The sequence below is a fragment of the Phocoena sinus genome, chromosome 18 (assembly GCF_008692025.1).
Source record: "Phocoena sinus isolate mPhoSin1 chromosome 18, mPhoSin1.pri, whole genome shotgun sequence".
NCBI classification, from domain to species: domain Eukaryota; kingdom Metazoa; phylum Chordata; class Mammalia; order Artiodactyla; family Phocoenidae; genus Phocoena; species Phocoena sinus.
In genome coordinates, this window is record NC_045780.1 from 21,700,193 (window position 1) to 21,713,178 (window position 12,986).

A 12,986-nucleotide genomic window follows, 5' to 3' on the forward strand; every position below is an offset into this window, starting at 1 on the left:
CCAGGGTTGAGAACTTCTGCCCTGATATTTCTCTCCTCCTCTCCCCTACATCTTTTCCTCTTCCTGCATCTCTGGTAATTTTATTTTCTGGTGGTATGGGGATAACAGCTTACAGAACTGCTCAAATATTTCATCAAATCTAAGATACCATCAGTTGTAATAGTCACCATCATTTTATGTGCCACCAAGAAACACAAAATACTACCATGAGAATTTTACAAGCCAATGATTTTAAGACGTACCCTGATTTCAGAAATGTTAAATGTGAAGAAGTGTGCAATATGACAGACTTATCCATCCCTGATTTGCAATCACTCTGCACTGTGGAAGAACTCCATTTCCTCCTATGAACCATGATATACTGTCCTGCTGGTTCAGGACCCCCTCTCTCCTCAACACCATGTCATCACTGAAGACACAAGAGAATCTAAAATCAAGATGATGACAGGAGGGACATTGGTAGGGCACCGCACCAGCAGCTGAGACTCTTTGGGTTACTGATTTCATAACAACATTAACTTTACAACTTTTCAAAGTCATGTCCCTCATTTTGAGATTGTAGACAATGGCTATTAACTTAAAACATCTCCTTCTGAAAGAGGAGGCAAAATTCCGTTTTGCCAAATAGCACTATAAAAATGAGTTCTACACAATATAATTTCAGTGTTCATTTGATGGCTCATAGAAGTGCTTTGCTCATCTAGTTACAATAAAATTTTCCAGTGAATAATAATGCATAGTTTGCACTTCAAAAAAAAAAAGCAAACTCGTTTTTAAAAACTTAAATGACTTCTGCCTACAGAATTATAAAACACAGTTTTCCCTGAAATAATCATCTCCCAAAGTACATTTAAAATATGAATTAATGTAATTTGTTTTCAAGATTACCTCTGTAATGAAAAGCAAAGAAACGTGGAATGGAATTTTGCCAGAACTTCTCATTTAGTCTGTCATTTTTATTTGTGCTCCTTTTGATACAAAGTGTTTTCATCTTTTCTACACTCATCAGGTGAGGTTTAAAAATTTGCTGATGCAGCAAAGTTTCCTGGGCTTCTCTGAAGACTCAATTCAACACTGCAAAACATTTACAAGCTTATTCACCTGACTGGAATTACACATCCACATCACCTTCCTGCCAAGGCTATACTGAATGTGTCCTAGGAGGACTTCAGCACTCTGCACAGGCGGTGAGATACTGTGGTCAGTCGGCTCCATAAGGTAGTGAGGTAGTACTTGTGGGGATGCAAGCCCAGTACAAGACAACATCTAATTTTGCAGAAAAATTTTATATTTCAAAATGAAACTAAAGTTTTGTTTTGTTTTGTTTGTTTTTGCGGTACACAGGCCTCTCACCGTTGTGGCCTCTCCTGTTGCGGAGCACAGGCTCCAGATGCGCAGGCTCAGTGGCCATGGCTCACAGGCCCAGCCGCTCTGCAGCACGTGGGATCTTCCCGGACTGGGGCACGAACCCGTGTCCCCTGCATTGGCAGGCGGACTCTCAATCACTGCGCCACCAGGGAAGCCCGAAACTAAAGTTTTGATGTTCAAATAGAATTAGATTAACACAGAAAAATCCTTGATTCTTAAAATATGTTAATACATTACACTGTGTAATTTATTTATATTTTTAACACCAAAAAAGAGGCTAAAATAACAAGATTACAGCTGAATATCAAAGTGAATATTTCTCACATTCAATGCTATTAACAGGAGGCTATGAAGAACAAGAAAGCCACACATTAAAAAAGAGAAACTCAGCTTGTAAAAGTTATAGGAAGATCAAGGCAAAAAGGAATGAGAGGACATGCAAGTCAGATGGCCAGAGGTTAGCCAGATTTTGGAAAATGAACAGATAAAGATATCACTGCAGAATCAAGTAGATGGGTATCAAATTCAAGTGAAGAAGAAAGACCCAGATCAATAAGCCTTAAAAAATCTGCAAAAGACCAGGGCAGAGACATAGTGCCAGCTTTAAGTGAAAATTGACAGCTACTGCTCTTTCTGCAGTTGGTTTTACTTTCTTCCTAAGGTAATAGGAAATAATCTTTTTTTAAAAACAGGCATTAATGTATGCAGGTGAAAATAACCAAAAAGATTTGGTAGAGACAGAGAATGAGGAAACAGAAGCCCAGTGTTTTTAATAAAGGCAGCTTCTGAGACCATCCCTTTTCCTTGGAAAGGAGTGCTTGAATTTCAGAAAGCGATCTGTTGAGTCTAGGGGAATTATCACATCTTTTATCTTCCAACCAAGAGAGATACCTTCTTGGTAAGGTTCTACTTCCTTCCATGGCAGGAGAATACCTCTGGCATATAAATGGAGCAAGCATATATTATGGTCATGTTCTGTGTCAATAATGTTGATGATGATGACCTCATTTCCTATCAAGAGTTGGTAGATAAGATGGGAATTCCCATTGGCCTGGAATAAATTCTGCCTAATGCAGACAGTGGAAGATTAGCATCACCATATAGTGGAAAGGTTTTGCTAAAATTTGGTTAGGCATTGGGCCTAACCAATGAATATACTCATAACAAGAACCTGACAATGACACTGTTTACATCCTCAAAGTTGGCTATCATCAACAGGAACACAAATAACAAATGTTGGCGAGGATGTGGAGAAAAGGGAATCCTCATACACTGTTGATGGGAATTAAACTGGTGCAGCCACTGTGGAAAAGAGTATGGAGGTTTCTCAGAAACTAAAAACAGAGCTACCATATGACCCAGCAATTCCACTCCTAGGTATATAATCAGAGAAAACTCTAATTCGAAAAGATACAGGCACCCAATGTTCACAGCAGCATTCTTTACAGTTGCCAAGATATGAAAGCAACCTAAGTGTCCATCAACAGATGAATAGATAGAGAAGATACACACACACACACACACACACACACACACACACACACACACACACTGTAATACTACTCAGCCATCAAAAAGAATGAAATTTGCACAACATGGATGGACTTGGAGGGTATTATGCTAAGCGAAAGAGGTCAGACTGAAAAAGACAAATACTATATGGTATCACTTATATGTGAAATGTAAAAAATAAAACAAAACAAAACAAAAAAAGAAAGGCAGATAACACCAAGTGTTGGAAAAAATGTGGGGAAACAGGAAACCACAGGCACTGCTGGTGGGAGAGTGCCCTGATAGAGCTGATCTCGAACCCGTGTCCCCTGCATCGGCAGGCGGACTCTCAACCACTGTGTCACCAGGGAAGCCCGGGAGCTAATCTTTGATGTGTAGGTTAAGCCCTTCTGCTGAAACCACTGAACTGATTACTTCCAGTTGGTATCTGCAGTGAGGCAGAGAAATGTAGTCACATAAACCATGGATGTTTGCCTTGGAATAGTTATTGAAGCACCATTTTTACAGTTTTAGGCATGTGTGGACTTGATTGACATGACTCTCCCCACCCTACAGCCCCCCAAAGCAGGTAAATATAAGCTTAAAAAAGACTAAAAAGAAGACAACCTGGCTTTCTCCTAAGGGGCATATGAACCACCACAGCAGCAATGATCAACAAAGCCCCGTGATTTCTGTAAGCTGCAATCATCTTGCTTTAATGGGGATGGAGTGGAGTAATGCAGAGAAGCTGGGACCTACTGGGTGCCATTTTTCTTTCTCAAGACCACAAGTTGGGAGCAATAGGACATAAAAGAAAAGTCCTATGGATTCTTATCAGCTTCCAGTCAGACACGGCTTCCGTTATTGTTGTAAGGCAACTATTGTTGCCAGGCCACGGCCGGCAAACAAACCACACAGGTCAGGTCTGCAGAAGCCAAGAACATCAGAGTGAAGTCTACAGAGAAAGAGCGGTCAAGGGTTAGAGGCACATGTCTAGGCACATGTCTGTCAAGGCAATCCAGCAGAAACAAAGAACACACACCAGGAATTTTAAAAAGCAGAAAGCAGAAACCAGAAGTGAGCAAGTCTGCAAGTGTAAGGTGGCCCTGGGGGTGATGGCTGAAGGGATCAGCAGTCCAGCTTCCTCCAGTCCTGCCTCACCTCCCCACCCCATGGAAGCAAATCCTCCAGCAGCACTAGCTTTAGGGCTCCCCCAGGAAGGCATCTATAAACAGGAAGGCATCTATAAACAGGCCAAACAGTGTATAAGGAAGCAGACTAAGCCTTACATAGAATTCAACTATATCATTTTATTTAAACGTACAGTCTCCACTACTATACTACAGTTATGTTCTATTGATTCTGGTGTCCCACGAAGTTCATTGACACAGGACTATAACTGTAAATGAAACTGGCATGCCTTTGCTGGTTTTGCCATTACATGGTACTACTCACGTGCATTGACTATTAACACAAGAATTCCATTTCTAAAGTTGTACCCCCCAAATCTATTCAATATTTCAGAAAAAGTCATAGCCGTAGGTAAGACCTGATTCCAAAACCACAAAATCAACACATATGAAATTGTTAGAATATAATAGTAAACTCTTCTTAAATGATGCAGTACTGAGAGGAAGTTTTAGTCAAAATGTTGGCTTACTATTAACAAGTTGTAAAGTTCTACATAAAACACTAAAATCTCTCGAGAATTCAATCTTACCTTTGGTTCAATTTCATGGTCTCAAAGCAAAAACTCAGCCCTAAAAATGTTATGCCTTAGATTCCTAGTTTAATTTCAATGAAATTTTGATAAGCTCAAGGATATGTAAATACTAAATTCAAAATGCGCTATAATTAAAAGTAAAATTTTTATATCTTTAGAAAACCTAACATTGTTTAGAGAAAATGCAAGGCAAGCATTTTTAGAAGAATCTGCACCAATATTTCTATCAACAAAAAGTTGAAAAAATTTCAAATACCTTTAATGTAATAAAATATAAATCAATTTAACAAAATCTAAAGTCTAGGGCTTCCCTGGTGGCGCAGTGGTTGAGAGTCCGCCTGCCGATGCAGGGGATGCGGGTTCGTGCCCCGGTCTGGGAAGATCCCACATGCCGCGGAGCGGCTGGGCCCGTGAGCCATGGCCGCTGAGCCTGCGCGTCCAGAGCCTGTGCCCCGCAACGGGAGAGGCCACAGCAGTGAGAGGCCCGCGTACCGCCAAAAAAAAAAAAAAAAAAAAAATCTAAAGTCTAATTCTGAGGACAATGCAGCTCCTCAGAATCATCTGGCAGGTAGATCAGCCAAATAATAGTGCCCTGGGGACAATGCTCACATTTCTTACCACTGGGTCTTTAAATTCTAGAAACGAAGACTCAAGATCCCTAAAATGTTTTGGAAGGCAAGTTACAGCGGAAGGAGAAAAAAAAAGAAAGGGGAAAAAAACCCCACCACACTCACACTGTTCCAGCTCCAAAAAAAAAAAAAAAAAAAAAAAAAAGGGCAGCTAGGCTTTGGTCTTTTCTCTCCCCCTATGTGAGCACTGAAAAAAAAAAACCAACAGCGGCAAAAGAAACCCAACTAACTTAGCCCATGACACTATTTTACAGCAGGTATTTTGAATGTGTCTCTCTGTTATCTTCTCGAGGGAGCACATGCCTGCGTGCACACAGACACACGGTTACAGTGTTTTCCACAGCAGTCCAAGTCTTTGTTCAGCAGTGAAGCACGTTTAGGGTGAAACAAGCTTATGAATTTTCCACAGGAAATCTTAACCAAAAAAAAAAAAAGATTACTGTAAAACCTGTATATTTGATTTTTTACCTTTAGGGTAAAAAGCCAAAAATAACAGAGACTTTTGTTAAAGGACATGAAGAAAATTTCTTCTCACTCGCTAAAGATCCACAAAGCAGAATCACAGGCAAATCCAATTAAATTCAAGTACAATGTCACAAACAACAGGTTTAAATATTCTCACTTGTGTCTCTAAAATGACTACACCACTTGTGAAATGTGTGACTTTTTTTAGGAGAAAAACTTCTATACACCTAGGTCCTTTGTCTTTGGGTTTCCTACTTATGATTTACTTTAAAAAATGATACTAATTCAACATACATTATTCTCCAAAAGGTGACACTATTATTCAACATTAAGCCTGCCTGATTAATAACTTAAAAGACATTTAGAAGTGGATAAATTAGCTGGAGAATTAAACATATGTAACTGCTTAACTGCCAGTAGGAAATTCAATTTATTCAGTAACTTTCATTACTTCAAAGAATACACATGAAAACCTTTTCACAGCGAGTTCCTTCCCTGATATAGTTAAATGCAAATTATCTTTTTCCCCTCTTACTCCAGAAAGCTCCTGCATACATAGCTGACACGCCACCTACTGCAAAACCGAGCTGACAGCACAGGCAACGCTGCCAGCATTTCCATTCCATCACCAGGCTGGGGCTGAATAAAGGCGTGTTTGTGTGGTAGTGTTTCTTTTTAAAAAATCTCAACGCCAAGAAGAACGAGCTGAAATAGCATTTTCAAAAATGGAGCGTAAAATAAACAGAAGAGAAAAAGAAAAGGAGTATGAAGGGAAACACAACAGCCTGGAAGATGCTGACCAGGGAAAGAACTGCAAATCCACCCTGATGACCCTCAACGTTGGTGGATACCTATACATTACTCAGAAACAAACACTGACCAAGTACCCAGACACTTTCCTTGAAGGTATAGTAAATGGAAAAATCCTCTGCCCATTTGATGCCGATGGTCATTATTTCATAGACAGGGATGGGCTCCTCTTCAGGCATGTTCTAAACTTCCTACGAAACGGAGAACTTCTACTGCCAGAAGGGTTTCGAGAAAATCAACTTCTCGCACAAGAAGCAGAATTCTTTCAGCTCAAGGGACTGGCGGAGGAAGTGAAGTCCAGGTGGGAAAAAGAACAGCTAACACCCAGGGAGACTACTTTCCTGGAAATAACAGATAACCATGATCGCTCACAAGGACTGAGAATCTTCTGTAATGCTCCTGATTTCATATCAAAAATAAAATCTCGCATTGTTCTGGTGTCCAAAAGCAGGCTGGATGGCTTTCCAGAGGAGTTTTCAATATCGTCAAACATCATTCAATTTAAATACTTCATCAAGTCTGAAAATGGCACTCGACTTGTACTGAAGGAAGACAACACCTTTGTCTGCACCTTGGAAACTCTTAAGTTCGAGGCCATAATGATGGCCTTAAAGTGTGGTTTTAGACTGCTGACCAGCCTGGATTGCTCCAAAGGGTCAATTGTTCACAGCGATGCACTTCATTTTATCAAGTAATTACCTGTGTCACGAACAAAGGCAACAAGCATGCAGCCAGCAAGCTTCGGAAAACCACAGCATCAAAGGCATCCCCAATAACGTGCCCAGCTAGCTCTGTACTCAGAGACCTGCTGCTAATCAATTACTGTGAGCTAACGGTATGTAAATTCTATCGCTAAAGATGTCCTTCTCTAGGGTGTTCCTGCTGATCAGACTCGCACACTTAAAGTGAAAACAGTGATCTGCTACATATTGTAAATAAAGACTGAATGCTTTTGCTATTTGTTTATTTTTCCTTAAGCTGTCTTTCAATCAGAATGTCTTAAGTATTTGCACAATGAACAAGCATGTACATTATCTATCGTTCTTTCAAGTAAATGGTAATAAAATATTTTAAGGGACTGTAAGATTTTAAATCCTTTCTACTTATGGCAAAAATCTACAAAGAAAACTGAACTGGTAAAATTAACCCTTGAGACCAAGACAGATATGCAGATCTACTAAAACAGAGCTGTGGTGAAACAAAATGAGATTGTAAGAATTAAAGTTATGGATTTAATTTTTAATGGTAGGCACCAAAAGCTTGTTCATAGTTTCTGTATTTCATACTAGAATTACAGCTGAATTGATATATTGCTGAAAATTCCTAGAAAACGGCTTGATGACAATAAAAAAAAAAGAAAGCACTACTAACTTCTTTGCTTGTATTAATAATTATAGTAAAAAGTTAAATGTGTCACTTTTAAAACAAATAGTACCTTTTGACGACTTCACACAAAATTATGCATTGATGTGGTCAACTGGCAGGCTGCAGTAACCCTGGCTGGACTTGCAAATGACAAAAATCAGCCAATTCATTTCTTTGCAGGCTGAGCTCCAACACAGCATGGATAACTTAGTCTCAATACAGTAGTACATGGTATGAGACTAATGAAAGAGTTCATTTTCAGAATCGTCCTATCTATTCATTTTTCAAGCTCAAAAATATTAGATGAACATCACTAAACATCCTTATGAAAGAACTTTATTCTTCTCAGCACCTCTTTTGATGCTAAAACTCAGACTCAGTGAGTTGTGGTAATTTCTTTGCTTCATACTAAACAAGAAGGTATTTTTAGAAATTAAGTTTTATATATCGCTATCTCAAGTAAATAATCTAGAAACTTAGCTTTAAATGTGAGTGTATTTTTTTCCTCCCAAAGAACAGCTAAATCATTTATTTCTATGCCACTTATTTTCTTTGGCTTCTAAGAACAAATTACATCTTAAATTCGCTCCTTTAAAATTTAACCATTAAAACTGATAATTAAATCTTAACTTTAATAAACTTCAACAAAGTATTTCTGAAAATCTTGACTGAGGTTACGTAAGTTAGCATATAAGCCAAAAGTCTGCTTATACATAAAAATTCAGCAAAGCTAATATTCATTCTCAGAAGTAAAAATGACTTCCCATTACAACATCTGAGGTAATACAAATGTTGGCTGTACATACTAAAAGAAATATTTAAAAACCTCTTGTACAAAAAAGTCCTTTAAAAATTCACATTAAAAACAAAAATCTCTACATCAACCACGCAATCTTCTTTTTGTATTATAAGAAAAAAAGTTACTATTAAAGCATCAAATTATCTCTTAAGTACTTAAAAATGGCTTAATCAAGATTTAAAAGAACTACGAAAACAGAAAAAAATAATAAAATCTATTTTAGCAGTCACTATAATTGAACTGTTTATATACCTCTCCAGCTTACAAGTTGACTTTTCCTTGGCATTTAGACTTCGTAATGAAAAAAAGGGCAGTGATTTAATGTTAAAGCAAGATCTTCTCTAACAGGGTTTCATTACAGATAATAAAAATAGCCCTGACATCTCTTTTTTACAGGAAATATAGCTGAACAAATCTCCTTAGAAGTATTATAAGTGAGGTTTTTGCATCAGTTCACAAAAAGAAAGTTTAACTGTTATAACAAAATTATTGATGGAAACCATTACTTAAAGAAATTTGTCACTCGTGTTTTTGTATATCTCTAAAAAATCGTTTCTGGAATGCATTTAATTTTTCCTCAAGCTTTTCATAAATCATAATATCCTAAAACAATTTAGGTATCTACACGGAAATATGGCTAGATTGATAACTCCTGTGTAACTTTTCATAAATATACCTTTTTAAATTCAAAACTACCTAAACCTGTATTTACATATTCAAGTGCCTAAATACTGTAAGTGTACAGAAAATATCTAGTTTTTAAATTTCACTATTTAAAAAAAAAAACTTAGAAATACTTTCCATTCAAAAAATTCAAGAAATCATACAAAATGCCAACTGTAAGTCAGAGTGAAGCTGTCATAACATTTTTGTTTGCAGTCAATGAAGAATTTCTTCCTCAAATCTTTTCTCATAAGTAAATATTGCTCCAAAGAATAAATCACAAAGTGACTCGTCATCTTTTTCAGAAGAAAGGTAATAAAAAATAGGTTACTGTACTGGCCATGAGCCAAACATATATACGCCTGTATTTGGAATTACACCACACAGTGATTCTGGCATTGCCCTTAAAATATTAAAAATAAACACATAGCTTATGGTGTACTATATTTCTGAAATGTGTGCAGTGTGCAGAACAAGTGAAGGGAAACACTTACGAGACTTTTCAAGTGATACAAAAAAGATGACTACCATCCCAGACTGAAGATCACGATACCAATTAAGCTTGTTCAGTAATTTTTTTAAAGAAAGTTACTTATATTTAAAGTGTTATTTTTAAGATAAAAAGGTAACATTTATTGTTTTATTGCATGCCAGGTATCATGCTATGCACGTATCTCAATTAATTCTCACGATGACCCTAAGAAAGGTACGATTATTTTTCCTTCTCACAGATGAAGAAAGAGCCTAAGAGGGCTAAGGAACCTGCTAATAAGATCATACAGTTATTGAGAGGTAAAGGTGGAAGCAACATCTGAAACCCAGCTATACCAGTTCCAGAGCTAGCAGGAACTATGTCTGCTTTTGCAGGCCACCTATCTCTCTAGCACCTAGAACCTGGTGTTAAACAGGTTAAAACAGGCATTCGTGAAGAACATGCTAAATAAAGAATACCAAAATACAGGTTTGCCTCACTTGATAAAAATTTCACAATGCAGGTATTCTTAAAATGTTAAGTAAAACAGCTGAATTTTGGGAAAGCAAATAATATTTTAAATGTCATGTCGTGTCATTTAAAGAACATGAGATGAATCATCTCACAAGAATAAAGAATATCCCAAATTTGTATATTGGCAAATCTAGATTTTCACATGTCAGGTTTGCTGAAAAGGGGGGTTACTTTTTATGACTTACACAGTCCACAGAACTGACATATTTTTCCTCATAGGAAAAAAATATGGCACAGTGAAACACACACAGGCTCTGGAGTCAGACTTGGGTTCAAATTCAATTAACTTCCACTAATTTGCTTACATGACCATAAGCAAGACACTTAACTTCTTTGAACTTCAACATCCTCACAGTAAAATGGAGATAATAATGACTAGTTGATAGAGCATTTATAAGGCTTAAATTCTAAATTACATGTAAAATGCCTCACCCATCACAGACTTCCCATACGCACTGGTTATTATCTTATCCAGTGTAAAGGTACCTTCATGACATAACCATGAAGAACAGGCACAAAAATGCACATTTACATTAATTAGGCTTTCAACTTAGACATGAACAGAACAGAGAACTTTTGACAAATGCACGCTTACTACTGTGATGAATACTGTAAGATACAAGAATCTACTTTAAATTAAACTGCTCCAGGCAAATGCAGTTTTCAACTTTATTCGTTTAAAAATACATATAATGAGTTTTTCTTGGGACTTTTAGCTTCATGCACAAATCTACAAGATCAAAATAATCACTGCAGCTGTTTTATCAGCAATTTAAAATCAGTCAGCAATAATATATGATACCATACTCTTAAAGATATCCCTGTCTAATAAATTATGATCAAATGCCTTAAATTGCAATGATGTCAGTCAAGGTTAAAATCTGAGTATCGGAATCATAATTATCTTGCAAATAAAGCAGAAATGTAATATGGACTATCCAAAACAGCACGCAACTTAGAAATTGTTTGTATTTAGCTTTTTAATATTTTTTATTTAAGTCGAGATGATTTACAATGTTGTGTTAATTTCTGCTGTACAGCCAAGTGACTCAGTTATACACATATATACATTCTTTTTTATATTCTTTTCCATTATGGTTTATCCCATGATACTGAATATAGTTCCCTGTGCTATACAGTAGGACCTTGCTGTTTATGCATTCTATACGTGATAGTTTGCGTCTACTAACTCCAAACTCCCAGTCCATCCCTCCCCCCTCTCCCGCTCCCGCTGTATTTAGCTTTGAAATATACAATGGCTACTTCTGTAGCAGACTTATTTTCCTAATCATATTCTGCTTAAGCTAATATTAAAATTAATTTGCTTCTGTGAATAAACACCAAGGGGGTGGGGATAAAGGAAGATGTGCTGGGCAGAGGGAAATATCTAAGATGAAATTTTATTTATTTATTTTTAACATCTTTATTGGAGTATAATTGCGTTACAATGGTATGTTAGTTTCTGCTTTATACAGAGTGAATCAGTTATCCATATACATATGTTCCCATATCTCTTCCCTCTTGCGTCTCCCTCCCTCCCACCCTCCCTATCCCACCCCTCTAGGTGGTCACAAAGCACCCAGCTGATCTCCCTGTGCCATGCAGCTGCTTCCCACTAGCTATCTATTTTACGTTTGGTAGTGTATATATGTCCATGCCACTCTCTCACTTTGTCACAGCTTACCCTGTCCCCTCCCCATATCTTCAAGTCCATTCTCTAGTAGGTCTGTTTCCCGTCTTGCCCCTAGGTTCTTCACGAACTTTTTTTTTTTCTTAGATTCCATATATATGTGTTAGCATACGGTGTTTGTTTTTCTTTCTGACTTAACTTCACTCTATGACAGACTCTAGGTCCATCTACCTCACTACAAATAACTCAATTTTGTTTCTTTTTATGGCTGAGTAATATTTCATTGTATATATGTGCCACATCTTCTTTATCCATTGTAAGATGAAATTTTAAATTTGCCTAATTTATAAAGAGGTGACTGTATTCCTACTTCTTCTCTTTGCAAAGATACACAATAGTTCAAGAGTTTCTATCAAACAAAAGTCACTGATAGAAGTCTTATAAGCTATTATAAATAACTTAATTTAATTAAATCTTTCCAATAATGCAAAAACTATACAATATTAAGCATTCTGTATGTAAAATATGGCAATTCTAAATCTATCTAAATTACTACTTATTTTAGAAAAAATACTGAACTGGATATTAAAGACTTAGACAATTATAATATACTTCTTTATTATCTGTCTTAAAAAACTGTTCCCTAGCATAAAATATAACACAGTTAACCTAATAGTACAGCAGGTTTTTCCAAACCAAGGATTCCAGAATATTCAGTTACATTTAAAAGCAAGTTTTACTAGTTATTTTTTTTAAAGATCTAGTTAATTTTATAAATTTCTTTTTGAAGAAAGGGCCAACTTTTCAGAAGTAATTTTGACTATGGCCTTCTAGAATCTTTAGTACATATTTTTCTACATCATTAAAGTGTAAAATTGGGCAAATTTACTGATTTTTTTAAAAACAATTCCACCCTACTGATTTTGCCTTGTTATAAAAGAGATTTATTAACTAATTTTAAAGGTTCTTAAAATTGTTGAATGATACTAACTTTAACCTCAATGGTTGCTTGAGTTTGATAACCTTCTATGACTTAA

General features: G+C 36.6%; 2 protein-coding genes across 2 annotated transcripts in view; one reads left to right on the top strand and one right to left on the bottom strand.

Annotated features, from left to right (window-relative positions):
• GTF2F2 (general transcription factor IIF subunit 2) overlaps positions 1-12,986 on the bottom strand; it is a 150,125-nt gene that overhangs the window by 81,480 nt on the left and 55,659 nt on the right. The window lies entirely within an intron of this gene.
• On the top strand, positions 6,220-7,849 carry KCTD4 (potassium channel tetramerization domain containing 4). Its single transcript, XM_032611581.1, has one exon. It carries the CDS (start codon positions 6,402-6,404, stop codon positions 7,179-7,181), a length of 780 nt encoding a protein of 259 aa, XP_032467472.1. The 5' UTR covers positions 6,220-6,401; the 3' UTR covers positions 7,182-7,849.

Bases quoted from the DNA above. Each gene is read 5' to 3' on its own strand.
- KCTD4 (XM_032611581.1), top strand. From the start codon at position 6,402: ATGGAGCGTAAAATAAACAGAAGAGAAAAAGAAAAGGAGTATGAAGGG.